Here is a 17,416-nt window from a genome sequence, read left to right on the forward strand (position 1 = left end):
CAACACAATCAACAGCTTACAAATAAGGAGAGAGTGTAGAATTCTTGAAAAGATGGTCTTCTAATTTCATTCTGACAATTGATCTGTAGTCTAGATTCTTAAAATAAACTGAAATATGGTGTCAGACCACCACCACTAAATTCTTACTGTCTCACTCTCCCCAAGAGGTAGAAATTCTTTTTGAAACAGGTTAAAATACACTTTTTCCCTGCCTTTCCTCCACTGCTGTGGGCACTCAGGGTGGCCATATAACATCAATTATAAAACCAATATAAAAACCATGCTCCAACAAAACAGCAAAAAGCTAGAGACAGCAGCACAAAATTTATAAGTTTTTCCTCATGATAACCCAAATGATTTACGTATAATTTAATATCAAATATATTGCTCAGATTCGTGTTATTCAAAGACCCACAGGCAAGTAAAACGAATTTCAGATTCCTACCTCTTTGGACGGGAACAGGAAGACTGAGACAGAGAAGAATCGCTTTCTTCCTTTGAGCCAGAAGAACAAGGCTGTAAGCTACATTTTTCTTTAAAAAAATATACAGCAACAAAAAATGTTCTTGTATTAGAAATCAAACTATTTGAAAGTAACTAAGATATTTAATATAAGAATTTCTAACATTAAAAGACAAAAAGTTATATAGAAACTACATTTGAAACAGATAACATTTCCAATTGAATTACCTTTTAAATCATTCTTCACAGGAGGAACAGGTTTCTAAAAGAACAGAAACAGAAAAAAACACTAGAAATGTATCCAAATTAAATAAAATCTTGCAAGATTACGTTCTGAATGTAAGAATTCTCATAAACAGTAGTCGAGAAATAAATTTAACATTACCACAAGCCTTTAAGATACAGATAATCAACATTAAGTCTTCTTGTATTTTCAGAAACTTTACATTGAGGTGGCCAATCTGTGGCATGCTCAAAGGTGCCTTTATAAAAAAATATAAACAACAACAACAAAAGCACCACAGCTTATGGTTTGTCTGATTGCTACTCCTTTCACAGCATACCCCCAAGTTTCTAATGATGCAAGGGGCACACTCAGGGTGGCCACAGCTACTCTGCTTGATTTGTTCTGGCTGGAAAACAGGGGAAAAGATGGAAAAGAATGATGGGAGAGAAAGACAATAGGGCAGGTGCTAGTGAGCTGCATTCCACTAACTGCATTCACCTACCCAAGAACGCCTGATTGGCGGAGCACTAATGAGGTGAGGGGTGGGCTGTGACAGGGGCTGAGTGATCTAGTTGGCCCAGCCAGGCTTAGATACCATCTCCAGCTAAGATCATCTTTGAAGATGAGAAAGTGGGCAGGCACTGGGGGGTTGTGCAGTGCAGATGGCCAATGAATGCACCTTATAAGGACTTCAGAACAAGTTTTGCTGAGTAGGACAAAAGGTTCATGCAGGCCACTTTTCTGGCTTCATAAGCAGTCAGTCAGGTGTGTTTAGAAAGCTCCAAATAGGCAACTGTACTCCTGTGTCTCTTGCTCTGTAGCTTCTGGCACTCAGAGATAGAGCCTCTGGGTTCAAGGACAGTCTATTTAACTATTGTGGCAAAAGCTAAAAGGGGCATTAAGGTGGAACGGCACATTCAAGATTCTCTACATAAAACATGGCAGATGATGTGCTGCGAGTTGGCCATCCCTGCTTTACATTATTCTGACAATATACTATGCTAGGCTAAATTGGCAGATTTCTCTTTGTAAGATATACCAAATTATAGCTTTCCCCAATACTAGATGTTTTAGATATTTCCTACAAAAATAGCACCATTATCTGTGTTCTTAGGGCTCTAATCAAGCTACCATTCTTGCCCCATCTCTTCTCAAAGTTCCAGGAAGCCTGTACAATACAGGCCATTTTCCTACATTTTAAGCAGCTTCCCCAAGTCTAGCGGAATCTATCATTCTCGCTGTCTGTTCCCTCTACTACCAACTTCCTGTTAGAGTTCTCACTGTTGTCTCAGTCTTCCTCTAGGAGTTAAAAATCTGGCGCATCTAGACTTCCTTTTCCAAAAGGCTTCCATTTGCAAAGCTTTTGCTAATGAAGCGAGAGGAGCCATGAGCACGAGGGGGGTCTGAAAAGGGTTCGTTACTACCTGCGGTTTCAGGAATCCACTGTAGCAGCAGAAACCTGTCCCCCGCAAATATAGGGGATGCCGGCGATTTCTGTACTTTCAGATTCCAGTAAGACCCATATTTTCAGTAATCTGGGTCACCTAAGCAAATAGATACTTTTGCATCCATTTGCTATAAAGTCGTATTCTGCAAGTACATTTTTCACTAAAATGTACTCACTGCTACAGACAAGGGATTGTATCCTAAGAAACATTAAGGATTGCTAAAATACCACTGAAATTTATGGAGCTGAATGTAATCACATTTAGCTTGTCTTATTTATTTCAGTGGTGCATAATCATGACTAACTTCTTTAAGATTAAATGCAAGGTATAGAACATGTTGATCACTGAAATTATGCTTATTACAGATTCCTGCTTATTTATCTGACAAAATGTGGTATTCATATGCTACAGAAGAATAGATGCTGCAATCTTATGCTCACTTTATTGGGAGCAAGTCCCACTAACATCAGACGCTTAGTTGTGCATTGTACACTGCCTATTTGTATCACCCTAGAACAGGGGTGCCCAAACCCCAGCCTGGGGGCCACTTGCGGTCCTCGGGGGCTTCCAATCAGGCCCTTGGGGAGCCCCCAGTCTCCAATGAACCTCTGGCCCTCCAGAGACTTGCTGAAGCCCGTGCTGGCCCGACGCAACTGTTCTTAGCAAGGGGACAACTGTTTGACCTCTCACCTGAGCTGTGGGATGAGGGCTCCCTCCATTACTTGCTGTTTCGCGTCTGTGATGCAGCAGTGGCAGCGAAGGAAAGGCTGGCCTTGCTTTGTGCAAAGCCTTTTATAGGCTTTGAGCTATTGCAAGACCTTCATTCATTCATCGTTCCATTCATTCATTCATTCATATATTCATTCATTCATTCCATCTCTAATATATTCATTTATGTAAATTTATTCAAATTTTAAATGGTAAATTAATTCTTCTTTTTTTCCTGGCTCCTAACACAGTGTCAGAGAGATGATGTGGCCCTCCTGCCAAAATGTTCGGACACCCCTGCCTTAGAAGTTTGCTAAAGGCTGAGCTTTTCAAGAGACCCTTCTGCTTGGGCTGTTTTGGCTAGCCAGGGTTAACGCTTATCGTAGGAAAGGTTTAGCCAAACATTTTATTTAGTTCAATTTTTATTTTGCTGTTTTATGCGTTTAAAAACTGGCAGCCACCCTGTGACCCAAGATAGAAGTTCATATTACCTGCAGAATTAAAATAGATCAAGGTGAATACCCTGACAACTTGCCTGAGTGATCAACTATTCTGAAATCTTCACTTTATAGACCATTTTTTTCTTACTAGCATAAGACTCAGAATCAATACAATTTTAAAAGCTAGAGTACTGATATTAATAAGATAAAGGTATGAATCTTACCTCCAACAGATCATTTTTCTGTTCAACAGGAAGAGGTTTGCCGTTATGGAAGTTGGTAAGAATCACTGCAATCATAGTAAGTGTTTTACCCTAAAAAACATGAATATAACTGAAGCCAGTATCTTTTCACATATCAAACAGGCCACATTCCAATGCACTACAAATAGTTACCAGTCCCATATCATCCGCCAAAATTCCTCCAAGAACATTTTCTGGTCGCCTTTTCTCAGCGAAGTTTGTAACTGTATTGTAGAAATAGTCCTCCCTCTCTTCCCAAAATGGAGGCAACTCCTTATTGTTCTCACGTGAAATCATCCAGGCTAATGCTTGCTTCTGATGTGGAAGTAATGGTGTTGAAACAGTCTGGAAAAATAAGATGCCAGGTGTCACTTAACAACAGGGATACATTCTACAATTCCTGTTGTTATACAATTAGGTTGTTAAGCAAACATTCAGCCCAAACTAGTGCCTTTGTTGTGTAAATAGACACTCCCTGCCAGACACACACTGGCAGCACAGGCTACTGGAGACCAATTGACTCTTCTTTGCATTAAGAGCCCCATTGTTGTGTAAACAGAAACTATGGGAGCCTTGATTGCCTCATTAAGAGCCTCTCTGTTGTGCTTTGACCACTGCTGGATACATGGTCTGCCCTTAGGCGGAAGACTGTTAAGCTATTATTTCACAGTGAACACCACAACCTGAAGAAGTTTAGGTTAGTTTATTTCTTTGACCTCAATATGATAACTTCGCAATTATGCACTTTTGGTTATCTAATACACATTGTAAGCTTAATGTACCACCTTACATGTCAACTTTCAGTCATCAAGAATAAACCAACCTGACTTATACAAAAGAATATATACCTCAGCTGCTTCCACTTCACGGGTTTTATCATCTTCTTTCAGGTCTTCAAAAAGTTTGTCAAACTCAGTCTTGAGCTACATAATAGAACAATATGCAAAAAGTTAGAGAAGCCCTATGTATGTTTACTCAGAAGTACACCCTAATGAGCTCTGTGAGGTTTACCATCAAGAAAGTGTACACAAGCTTGAAGTCTCAGTTTTATATGTTATCTTCATAAAGAATCTGCAATGCATTTTTCACCAGAAGCACATTACCCTGAAAGGTGTGCTCTTGCAGAAGCAAATTCCTTAAAAGAACAATAGCCTGTTCCAAGTAGGCAGATTCTATTTAGATCCTCTACCAGCACCTACTCTGGCAGAAAGCTGTACACATATTCATTCCAATCACAATCCTGATATTACAAGTTACTAACAATTGCAGGGATTGCTGAATTCAGGGAAACTACAAGAAATAGCAGCACCCCTGAGGCAACGGACTATATTTTACACAGTAGTGACAGTGGCTCTTAAGTTTTCAATCAAAGCAAAAAATGCGAACAGGCTTTTGCCTTTCTTTGGCACATTCACATAAATGCCACGCATTCCAAGGTGCTTCTTCATATAATGCAAGTCTGCTTTACCAGAAGGAGCAAGCAGACAAGCACACAGAAATACATTATATGTATAAACATTATTATACATTATATGTATATAGGAAGTCACTTGCTGCAGGATTGGGCAAAGGTTTGGAGAAGTGGATAAAGGGTTAAGTGCTAGAAGCAGTACTTTTCTTTCTTGTTTGTCCTAAGGCACCAGGGTATAGCAAGAAAACAGATGTAGGTGAACATAGCTGTGAAACATCTAGCAGAGTTACAAGACTGAAATAACATTTTGGTGTTCCAGATGGCAATCAAGCTGTTTTTTGTATCTAATCACATGAGGTGTATGTGCCTGATACAACACTGTGCATAAGTTATCATCCACTTCTTTTTTAAGATTGAAAAAGGTATATAAGGGAAGTGTTTGGTGGCTACTGTCTCTCCTTCCTTTTGCTTCCTGGAATGCTGACTTTCAGGCTCTATTTATTAAGAAATGGTAGGACTAGAAAAGGGAGCATGAATTTTCTGAACTCTGCATTGGTTTAGCCTGCAAAGCTCATTCTGTGGAAGTTATCTTAGCAGTTAAGTAAATAAGTTAGAGCCTTTGTTATTTTTATTACCATGTGTTATTCCCTGTATATTTTATTTTTGAGAGCATTTGTTCTCTCTATGCAATTCAATTATTTTAAATAAACCTTTTTAAAATGATTTGTTTGGGTGAATCTAAAGGTACGCTAAGCTACAGTCCAGAAGCCTTAGACAAGAGTCAGCTAATCTGAGAAATGAAAGTGATTATTTAAAGGTGTATTGGCTCTTTTGCCTGGTCACGATTAAAAGAGTGCAGACAGGCAGTTAACTACCAGTGTATTTGTAGGTAAGGGTCTGAGAAAGCTTTTCAAAGAAGAGCTGTAAGTTCCAGAGGACTGGTACATTGGGCTGCCATGCTGTGAGAGCTAAAGCTAGGAGTTTGATGTAGTTTTGTCCCGCTACTCCTATATTTTAGATGACCAAAATTACAGAGAGGCTGACCCAGACATAGCTACCTTTACCCTTGCCTAGAGAAACCTACTCTAGACAAATAAAGTGAATTTGGTGCACTAAAAAGTTTCTGGGTGTTATAAACTATAATTGCTGCTGACTTAACAGAACAAAGATGTATTATAATGCTTGAATAGCATTACAGGTCCAACCTATTTATACACGGATTTTTTATACATGATTTGACTCAACAGGAATGGCCCCTGCAAATGAGAAGGAATGTGCTGATCCATGGAGAAAGGGAAAAATGCATCCCTTTAAAATCAGTTTAACAGTCCTTTAACAATAGCCTCATTAATGAAAGGAGGGGGACAACTGGCTGACAATCCATCAATCCTTCTCTCTCCCTCCCTTCCCCAAGCAAAAAAGAAAGAAACTTTGCATTGGTGAGGGGAGGAGTTGGAGTGAAGCCTTTCTAAGTACTTTGAGAGAGATTGTTCTCTTAATGACTATCTTAACATCAAAGGTCAGCAAGGCTGTTTTTAAATGGCCTGAGCAAAGAAACGTGCACCTGCATCACTCTGGTAGCCCAGCAGAGGAAAGCCCAGCCAGTGGCAGCAACCAGGTAAGCTCCAGGCGGTGTGGGGCTGTGGAGAGGGTGGCAGGAGGGCAGAACAGGGAGAGGGACCACTCTGGGAGGGGGATCCTACTATGCTGTATGTCAGCTCAGAAATCCAACCTGGGGCTTTTCAAGTCTGCGCCATTGATTTAGCTGGTGCAGACTTGAGTAATTCCATTGCAGGGACTGGGGCTTTACTCAAGATAAGGTGACAATGTCACCTTACTCAAGATAAGGTGACAATGTCCCCTTCCCCCAAGGAGAGCTCTGGCAGCATTTTGATGCTGCTGTAGCCTGCAGCACTGGGAAGCTTAGGATTGGGCTGCCCAATATCTAACCATCCTTCTGAATAATCCAACAGTGCAGAGAATAAAATTTTATGACTGGGACATTGTTCTTTTGAACTTTAAAAGAAAGGGGGGCACACACCTGCTCAGTTGTCATTTGTACAGCTGCATGTACTGGAGCATTGTAACTTTTTTCTACATTTGCAGATGTCCAGTTATATCCAAAACCAAATTCTAAAGCTAAATACAAATTAAAAAAAAATCAATGTCAGCCATGCACACCTCCAGCACATTCTCTCCTCTCATCAGAAGCATCACTTTTTTCCCCATTTACAAAACTTGATCATTATTTAGCTTGCATTTTATCAACAGGAGGAGAAACTTGGCCCTACATAATTATGACAGTGATATTTAGATACCACTTCTCAACAATAAAAGTTAAAGAAAAGAGATGGTTCCCTGGCCCAAAAGATTCATACTCTAAAAAGAAACTTAATAGTACAGGTGCAGCCTATTTATCCATGGAACTTTTATCTGTGGATTTGTCTCAACTCAAGGGGTGGGGGACAGTCACACACACACACACACACACACACACACACACCCCTTCACCTCCTTTGCCCTGCTGCTGCTGTCTCACTCCATTTCCAGGCAACCCAAAACACTGCAAAAAGGCTCTGCCTCACCCAGGCAGGGAAATAGCCCTGGAAGAGGTTGCCCTTGCAAAGGAACAGTAACACTCCTGGAGCCCCTGAGTGAGCAAAGAGGCTGAAGTGGGGAAGGGGGGCCCGAAAATCTCTATAGCTCGCGTGCTCTCACTCGATCTTTCTCTCTTGCACTCAGGGGCAGGTGTGGTAGCAACAGAAGGGATTGCTTTAAAAAACCCAGGGAGTGTTTGCCAAATTTCCCCCCCCCCCCATTGAGATGGTACAGGCAATCACCAACACAAGCACAATTGACTGGAATGGGGCTTACTTCTGAGTAGAAACGCATAGGGCTAGACTCTTAAAAGATCAGCATCCCAACTGTGAAAGAAGCCAGGCAGCTGGCAACGGGGAGGGCTGAGTACAGAGGGGGAGGAGAAGGGATTGCTTTAAAAAACCCAGGGAGTGTTTGCCAAATCCCCCCCCCCCATTGAGATGGTGCAGGCAATCACCAACACAAGCAACCCCCCCCCCCATGGTGCAGGCTATCAATGGACACAAGCAAGCCTTCCCACCAAGCAAAGTATGAGATTCAGCCTACAAGCCTATCCACACTTTCCTGGGAGTAAGCCCCACTGACTACAATGGGGCTTACCACTGAGTAGAAACGCAGAGGGCTGGACTCTTAAAAGATCAGCATCCCAACTGTGAAAGAAGCTGGGCAGCTGGCAACGGGGAGGGCTGAGTACAGTGGGGAGGGGATTGATAACAGCTGCCTTTCATCCGGAAGTGTCAGGCTGCAGTGTATTTGCATAACTCTATGGAATTTAGCACAATGCATTTTTTGTTAATCGCACAGAGTCACGGAAAGGAACTAACGGATATATAGGCTCCACTTGTATCTACAATGACCACTTGGAGGAACAATATGCTGGGATGACCAAGGACTGTTCTACCTCTGCTAATACAAGACAGCCATCACTTTAAAAAGATGTCTCTTGCCCTGTTAGCAGGGGATAATCAATTAAGAGAATTTCTACTATTTATACAAAACAGAAGTTCACAACATACATTTTCCTGGAGGAGCCAACTTAAAACCATGCATTTTTAGTCGATTCAGAACCATTTGCTTATTTTCCATTCTTCCCCAAAAACTCAGCTGTACTGGCATAGTGAAAGCATTATTTGCTCCATAAGGAACAATCCTAGGTTAAAAAAAGAAAAAAATAAAGCAGTTATGCTCCTAAATAAATCTGGGTAATTAAAAAGTAACTAAGGAGCAAGGGCAAAAACAGACCATATTTGAAGAGGGGAAACAATTCTTTAACAATCAGAAGGTGTTTCTACCTCTGTTTCCACACAAAATACTACTACACCACTTCAAAATACCTGATGCAATGTATTATATATAATATTGACATACTTGAAGAGATAAAGAAATTCAATGGTAGAAATGTTAATGCATAAATATGAAATAAGACAATAGTATTTTGAACACTTAAGAAAGGGCATGCAATCAGTATCCAGCTTTACCTCTACAATACATAATGATATAGCATAAAACCATTCTTTGACTCTGCGGAAGTATTCTTGATTCAAAACCTTATTGATCTAATCAATTTTAAACCAATTCAGGACCACAACCTCATTTTGAGTAACACACTTAAGACTGATCCTGTTCTTTTCTTAACCAACATCAGTTATGCATCTTGATCAAGACTGCTGCAAACCTATGCATTAAACCCTCTCTCCTATGCTGTTTTCACATAAAAATGTTTCCCCAACCCAAAAATGTTATTTACTACAAATAGTAGCTTCAGAAACAAATGGGGGAGGAGTACATTTCATCAGGAAAACAGCACAGGGGGCAAAAAACAGTTAGTCCCCCTGCAGTCCCACTTAGAACCACCACCACCCCACCAGCTGTTTAAAGAGCCAAAGCCAGTTTTTGAACACAGCGCTTCAATATTCAACATACACCCTCCACATGACTGCAATGAGCTCTGGAAGTGAGCTCTGACAGCAGAACAGAGCTCAATCCAGTTGTGCATAGGGTCACAGAGGTGGCTGCAATCCTGTAAAACCCTCCAGGAGGATGCAGGACACCCCCAGATACATTAGAATGTCCCAAGGTTCCCAAGCCATTGCAATAGCTGTGGATCAGGGACCCATTCCTGTGCCACTCCCCTTAAGGGGGAATGGTCCATCACCAGTTTGGGAACCGCTTACATACTCCATTTTTAACAAATGCAACTGCCAGGTTGCTACTGAAAAAAAACAATGGTTTTACCAAAGGGACAAATTGTGCTGTAAGCATGAAATATAGTTCTAAGTCTTACCCTTCCACCACTGCCAATTTGTTGTCCATGATGTATGCCAGTGATGCTGCCAGCTCTTTTTTGATGTGGCCTACCTGGTCTCCATTCACATTAATTACTTTTACAGCATTTCTGTCATATGGATTATTTGGCTCCCGCTGGAGTGAAACCAGTTCATTATTATTCACCTGAAAAATTAGCCAATTTAAAATTGAAAAGCTATAATACACACAATAATATATACAGGATGCCCCTGCAGCAAATTATCCTGAAGCTACTCTTTTAAAGAATGAAATTTTATCTTTTAATCGCATATGTCTTTATATCACCTGTGCTTTTTACACAAATATTAAAATACAATAAAGAAGATGAGCAATAGCATTATCCTCAGCTTGTTGTCTACAAAGGAGATGATTCTTGTACAACCTTACAAAATGAAATGTGCAAACACACAGTAGCTGAGTGGACAGGCACCTCTAGGCAGGTAAACACTAGTGACATCAGCAGAAGTGTCTATCCAGTCAGGAGTCAAGCATCTGCATAGTATTCATTGCACCTTTCTCTGCCACCTGACTGTAAGAGTGAAGATTTCCCTCACCTTGACTGATATCCAGCAGTAGGAAGTGATTTAATACAAGAATTAACTAATTAAGATTAGGAAGCAGGTGGATGGAACAGCAGTCACCTTTAATCCCACCACAATTAAAGTGTTAAAAATAACACTTTTTCTGGGTGACTGATTTGGCAACCCTATATTCCACAGAACATCCTCATCAAGAAAAGCTTTAAAAAAATTTACCAAAAAACCAGAACTATATCACCACTATACTATATACTATACTATCATCACTTCACTATATCATCTATTTTTTTACAGCAGTATCACCTGTCATAGGCTCAAATTACATACAACAGCATCTGTCAACACGGCTCTCCTTCACATGTAAAGCAAGAGTGAAGATAAAGAGACTTCTTGGTTGGAAATACTACAATTTTTCTCTCTAGTCTAAAGAAAGCTCCCTTCCTTCTCATCGTTAGATAGGCACTGAAATTTTTTAATTCCAAGGAGCATTTTAAATGGGATTTCTGCAGGTTTATCAATTACATTATTTTACACTGGTTTTAGTGATGCTTTGATTAGCTTAAATTAAAAGCAGGATATTAATAGAGTTATCTAAATAAGCAAACAGGCAGGCATCACTGATCCCACTGCTACCACAGATACTTTATGCTTAGCATCAAAATTCAGCTTGTGGTGGTGGGGTGTTGAGAAAGCCTGGGGGAACGAACTGTAGATTTAAGAACATAAGCAAATGGAAGATTCAGCACCCTTTCCCATTATGCCCCTTTAAATCACATCTCTTACTTCATATGTAAATACAGCAGATACATGTCTATCAACCCTACATACAGTTTTGCCATGTTTCCAATAAAATCAAAGCCAAAATGTTCCAAATTCTAAAAGTTATAGCTCATAACTTTAACTCTAGTAATTAATGTCAGTATACACAGATTCTTATATATCTAGAATGCTTGTACTTAAGCCAATTTTTCCATGTTATCAAACTAATCCTCCATTTCTTATTCTTCCTATACTTACCACTCCTGTATAGTAGCGTAAACCAACCACATTGCCTCGCAAAGTTCCAAATAAGTTAGTAGAGTCTAAATCTAACTCAGTCACTGAAGTAACATCTGACCCCACAAAGTCCTCTAGGTTGGGATAAAATTCCTGAGTAAAAGGGTCATAATGTCTGTCTCCATATAGATCAGGGTCCAATTCCCATGAAAAGTCCCTACCGAGAGAAGGAAAAAACAATGAAGAAACACATGATTTTTTTAAAAACCCAAGAACTTTGGTTCAAATTATTTTAAACAAAGATTTCCCTTTTTTTCACCAGGCATTATTTTCAAACAAACATGGTTCTTAAATTATGCAAATAAAATAAAATAATCCAAAATAGTGGCAAAGAACAACAGTCTTACATGAATTCCTCAGATTTGTAAGACTATGCAACTTAAGGGCAGAATCCTGCCATTCACTTGGGTCGGTCAAGTTCCCTTGCGCCACTTTCCAGGGAGATAGGTCAGAGGTGGGCCATGGAGGACAGGTCAGTTGCCTCAGCCAAGCATGGTGGATGTGCGGATCTGGGGGATCATGGGAAGGGCAAGGAGGAGGTGGGAGGAAGGCAATTTGGGATGGGGAGGATGTTCCCAGGGGCAGGCAGGCAAGGAACAGGAGGTGGGGCCAGAATCCAGCAGTTATGTTGGCCCAGGGCAGACCCAAGTTGCTGGTCAGGTGGCACAGATCTGAGTAAACCCATTGGGGCCGCTGCAAAGTTATCCCTTGGGGCAAGGGAAAGGTTTCCCCTTGCCATGGGCTGCACTGCTTTTGGCCCCAAACTTTCTGCCTGTCTGCTTCCAGTACAAGTTAGGATTGCGCCCTAACTGTCAGGGGCAAAGACTGTCAGATATGGGCCACCAGCAACTGCAGGTCAATCCAGGGCAGTAGTGCTTAGCATAGCGTACTCACTTCCTTCTTATTTCCCTCTCTTCCCCTGTTGTTTGTGCACACAGCTTACTCAGGAAACTTAGAAGTTTAAATTCGTTCAAATTTGGATAGGAAGTTCAAATTTCTGGGCAACCAGCTTAGGAAAAGCCATGATGATTATGATGGGCTCTTCTTATGTTCACCTCTGGGACAACCACAAGCAGAGTCCCCAAGCTGTTGCATCCACCCACACAATAGACATTCAGAGGCTCAGTTGTTTTATAAATAAAGCTCCCCAGGAAGGGAAGTCTCTTTGCTCCTCCTTCAGCACCAGATGCATCCTGTTCCCACTCCCTTGCACCTGGCATTCTGAAGTAGCCTATGCCTCCTGGGTTTAGAAGTAGGCTACCTCAGAATGTCAGATGCAAGGAAGTGGCACCAGGTTCCAGGTCTCTTGTCATCTCTGTGCTCCCTGAGGCATCTGGTGGACTACTGTGAGATACAGGAAGGACTAGATAGACCTTTGGCTTGATCCAGGAGGACTCCTGTTCTTATGTGCAGACTCCAGAACCATTTAGCTTAGTAAAGCTGGGAGAAGGAGACTCTGTGCAGAGGGTGGCATATGTGGGTTTTTCCTCCTCCTCTTCCCCCCATCATTTCTCAACAATGGTCTCCAGGTTGGTCAAACTGTGAGAGAATGATGGGCCCAGGGTGACCCAGCAAGCTTCATAACTGAGCAGGTTTTTGAATCACGGTCTCCTTGAACTTAAGAAGAGCCCAGTTGGATCAGGCCAAAGTTCCATCTAGTCCAGCTTCCTGTATCTCAGTTGCCCACCACATGCCTCACATTTCACCTCAGTTGTGAGGTGCTGAATGCTCCTGTGTCACTACAAAACTAAGCACAATAAAATATGTAAAGATAGCCCAGTAAATTTTTAAAAAGTTGAATTTGTAGCAGGATAGCAGATAACCATTATCAGGTACTTTAAAAAGAGCATTAGTCACAGATTAAAAAGTTGTTTTTTTTTACTAATCTGCACAATGTTACACAATTACCTTATAAGCATAAGAAGAGCCCCACTGGATCAGGCCAAAGGCCCATCTAGACCAGCTTCCTGTATATCACAGTGGCCCACCAAATGCCTCAGGGAGCACACACAAAAATAAGAGACCTGTGTCCTGGTGCCTTCCCCTGCATCTGGCATTCTGAGGTAGCCTAAAATCAGGATGTTGCACATACCTATCACGGCTTGTAACCCGTGAAGAACTTTTCCTCCAGAAATCTGTCCAGAACCCTTTTACAGGCATCTAGGCAAGATGCCACTCCCACATCCTGTGGCAAGGAGTTCCACAGACTAATTACACGCTGGGTAAAGAAAGACTTCCCAACGGAAACCTGGAGCCGTGCTGGATCAGGGCCCATCTAGTCCAGCTTTCAGCATCTCTCAGTGGCCCACTAGATGCCTCAGGGAGCACACAAGACAATAAGAAACCTGCGTTGTGGTACCCTACCTTGCATTTGGCATTCTGGGGCAGCCTACTTCTGAAATCGCAGGGTTGCACATACCCATCATGGCTTTTAACCTGCAATGGATTTTTCCCCCAGAAATCAGTCCAATCCCCGTTTAAAGACATGCAGGCCAGATGCATCACCAAATCCTGCAGCAAGGAGATCCACGGACTAAAACCTGGAGGTTGCACATAGCCATCATGGCTTGCAACCCACAATGAACTTTTCCTCCAGAAACCTACCCAATCCCCTTTTAAAGGCATTCAGGCCAGATGCATCACCACATCCTGTGGCAAGGAGTTCCACAGACTAAAACCTGGAGGTTGCACATAGCCATCAGGGCTTGCAACCCACAATGGACTTTTCCTCCAGAAACCTACCCAATCATCCCTTGAAGGCATCCAGGCCAGATAAATCACCACATCCTGTGGCAAAGAGTTCCACAGACTCAGACCCCCCTCCTTCCTCTCCCAGCTCTGCCAAGACCTCAAGCCTATGGCTGCCTACTCAGAAGCAAGCCCCACGCCAGTCAATGGGGCTTACTCCCAGGAAAGCGTGCACAGGAGGGCAGCCTTGGGGAAGTAGCTCTGGAGCCTGCACCAACCCAGGCGGGGGCCCCCAGGCGGCCCCACTTCTCGCCCCCTCGCAACGCCCAGAGGCGCCCTGCAGCCAGGAGAGCAGCTACCCCGAAAGCCTAGTCCCCCACCGCGCCTCAGACGCAGGGCCGAGGGCGCGCGCACCTCATGAACCTCCAAGCCATGGCGGCTGCCCCCTCCGTAGGCTGCAAAAGCCCGCCGCTCCAACACCCCCTTGACGTAGCGCGCGCGGCACCACGCCGCTTCCTGATAGGCTGAGCCAGTCCGACAGACAAGCAGAGCGCCTAATCGCCGGCCGCCGCAAAGAACGAAAGTCGAGAAGGGCGGGCCGAGCCATCTGTCCGTTGTCCCTATTGGTCGATACACCTGTCATTTACGTGGGCTGGGCGGGACTTCTTGGATCTTGCTGGGCGTTCTATTCCATCCTCGTGACTGGAGGGGGCGTGGCGCGCGGGGTTCGCGGAAGCAAATGTAACAACCAGGATAGTACACGTGACCAGAGTCAAACAAGGGGCGCGTGCCAAGTTGGCCAAGTAGTGGGCAGGCTTTTGGGAGCCCAGTCCTATGTATGTCTACTCAGAAGTAAGTCCCATTCTACTCAATGGGGCTTACAGCCTGAGGGCACAATCCTATGCATGTCTACTCAGAAGTAAGTCCTATTGTGTTGGATGGGGCTTACTCTCAGGAAAGGCTGCAGTCCTATTCATGCTTACTGGGGAGTAAGCCCACTGACTGTAACAGGAGTTACTTCTGAGTAGACATGCCTAGGCTTGGGCTCTTAGTTCTTGCAACTGAGAACACTGCACTGAAAAAAGCTCAAGTTCTATTTTGCATAGAACTCTGTTGGCATCCTTCAGTCTCGGAAGACTATGGCCTCACACTCTGAATGGTGGTTCTGGAACAGAGTGTCCTCTCCAGTGCAGGAAGCCTGGGTAAAGTAGGTATGGAGGATAGGCTGTTACCCATGCAGCAAGTCCCCCCTCTCCATGTCACTGAAATGGTCCAATGGAAAGGCAGAGGCCAATAGAACTCTGACAAGCATTTTATTTTGTATGCATATTTATTACGCTGAACTGATTTTAAATTTAATACCAGAACTACTGTCATTTTAAAGTAAAGTAAAACTACTACTTTAGTTTTACTTTAATTTAAAGTGGTTTAAACCAGTGCTTCTCAACCAGTTGTACGGGTGCCACCAGTGGTACTTGAGGTGGTGTCTGGTGGTACTGGTAGGACCCCCCAGACACCTGCCACTTGGCAGCAAGACCACTGACACAATGCAACAAACAGCAGCAGGAGGGTTGGCTTGGCAGGTAGAGCTCCAAAGCATGCTTTTTGCATGCTTGAAAAAGCCCTGCCATTCACTTTGAGCCTCCTACTGGAGTTTGTCCTGTCCTCACACAACTCAGAAAAAAACTGGTGATGACATCATCACCAGTTACTTCCAGTGGTACTTCCAATAGGTGGACCATGGGAAGTGGTAGAGACAGGACAAACGTTGGGGAACACTGATTTAAACTACTTTAAAGCAAAACTACTCTAGTTTGAAAGAAAAAAAATTATGTAGCAGCTCCACATTTAACAAAACCAAAAAACCTCATAATTTTCTTGGAAGGGAGGGGAGTGGAGGCCAGCAGTAGATGTACTTCTCATAAAACTCTACAAAACCGTTTTAGAATAAGCATGTCACGTGCAGGTTGCAATCCTATGCACATGGCAGGAGGTCCCATTCAGTGCAGCGGGGCTTACTTCTACATAGACATACACCTAGGATTGCAGTACCACCTAGGAGTAAGCCTACTGCAACTCCATGGCATGAAGCTAAAGGAGATTAACCACACTGTGGCCCAAATCCTAACCAGCTTTCCCACATTGACACAGCTGTGCCAATGGGACATGTGCTGCATCCTGTAGTTGTGTGGCTGGCATGGAGGCCTCCTGTCCTTACCTTGGTGCTGGAATGTTGGTTAGGATTGCACCCTGTGAAGGCAACACCTGGCCACTGAGGATTCTGTGATTCACACAATATATTTGTAAAGACTCATTTAAAAAATGGTGGTTTAGATTAGCCTGCCCATGTAAACCACCTTGAATGTGGCCTAAAACAACAAAGAAAGGCAATATATAAATACTGAAATAAAATAATAAAATAAGCCCCACTGAACGCAAGCCCCACTTTGCTTCTGTGAAGAAACATGTACAGGGCTGTGCTGTTTATATAATATTTGGGCTGAAACTGAGGTCTGTCCCAAATGACACCATCTCAAGCATGTGCAGAGTGTCTTTCTCTGGTTGCCTAGCACCATCAGCACAAACCTATCCACACTTTCCTGGGAATAAGCCCAATTGCCTCTAATGGAACTTACTTCTGAGTAGACATGCATAGGATTGGGCTGTACATCTGCAATTCCAATCCTCCGAATGCATGTTAACTTGCAAGGAAGGCACAATGGGGCTTGGGGCCCAATCCTATCCAACTTTCCAGGACCTGAACAAATGTCCCCTTACTTTGTGGAGGGCTACATAACTACCCTCCCACTACGGGATGCAGTGCACACACATTGGCATGGATACACCTGGGCTGGAAAGTCGGATAGGATTTGGCCCTCACTTGGGTGCAGGGAATGAATGCAACGCGAGGAATGAGGGTGCCATCCCATATACACTTTCCTGGAAGTAAGCCCCATTGAACACAATGAACTTACTTCTGAGTAGACATGCATAGGCTTGTGCTGTGAAAGAGGCTTCGATCATGGCACCTTTCTGGTCGGGTCTAAGAGCCCACGCCTATGCATGCTACTCGGAAGTAAGTCCCATTATAGTCAATGGGGCTTACTCCCTGGTAAGCATGGCTAGGAGTGCTTGCAACCCTGATCGCTGTATAAATGCACCCCCCCCCCTTAGAGAGCCCCTCTCGGTGGAGATGCTGCCGTTATGGGAAGCCGCAGCTGAGATCGGGGGCGCTGACGCCTCCTTCCAGCTGACCAGCATTGGGCGGTGCTCGGTGCGGAAGCAGCAGCC

General features: G+C 43.2%; 1 protein-coding gene across 3 annotated transcripts in view; it reads right to left on the reverse strand.

The window, feature by feature from the left end:
* HLTF (helicase like transcription factor) overlaps positions 1–14,602 on the reverse strand; it is a 33,471-nt gene extending 18,869 nt beyond the window's left edge. Inside the window, exons 1-10 of one of the 3 annotated variants that reach the window (XM_066621166.1) lie at positions 14,540–14,602; positions 11,399–11,594; positions 9,820–9,986; positions 8,552–8,685; positions 6,979–7,076; positions 4,375–4,449; positions 3,680–3,871; positions 3,509–3,598; positions 691–724; positions 446–533 (exon numbers count right to left, since the gene is read on the reverse strand). In XM_066621166.1, the coding sequence (XP_066477263.1) occupies positions 446–533; positions 691–724; positions 3,509–3,598; positions 3,680–3,871; positions 4,375–4,449; positions 6,979–7,076; positions 8,552–8,685; positions 9,820–9,986; positions 11,399–11,594; positions 14,540–14,559 (1,094 nt within the window). In that variant the 5' untranslated portion in view covers positions 14,560–14,602. Of the gene's footprint in view, positions 1–445; positions 534–690; positions 725–3,508; positions 3,599–3,679; positions 3,872–4,374; positions 4,450–6,978; positions 7,077–8,551; positions 8,686–9,819; positions 9,987–11,398; positions 11,595–14,179 lie in introns of those variants that run through there. The other 2 variants (XM_066621167.1, XM_066621168.1) reach the window with 2 other exon arrangements.
* Positions 14,603–17,416: the final 2,814 nt, after the last annotated feature.

The sequence above is a fragment of the Tiliqua scincoides genome, chromosome 3 (assembly GCF_035046505.1).
Source record: "Tiliqua scincoides isolate rTilSci1 chromosome 3, rTilSci1.hap2, whole genome shotgun sequence".
Classification (NCBI taxonomy): Eukaryota; Metazoa; Chordata; class Lepidosauria; order Squamata; family Scincidae; genus Tiliqua; species Tiliqua scincoides.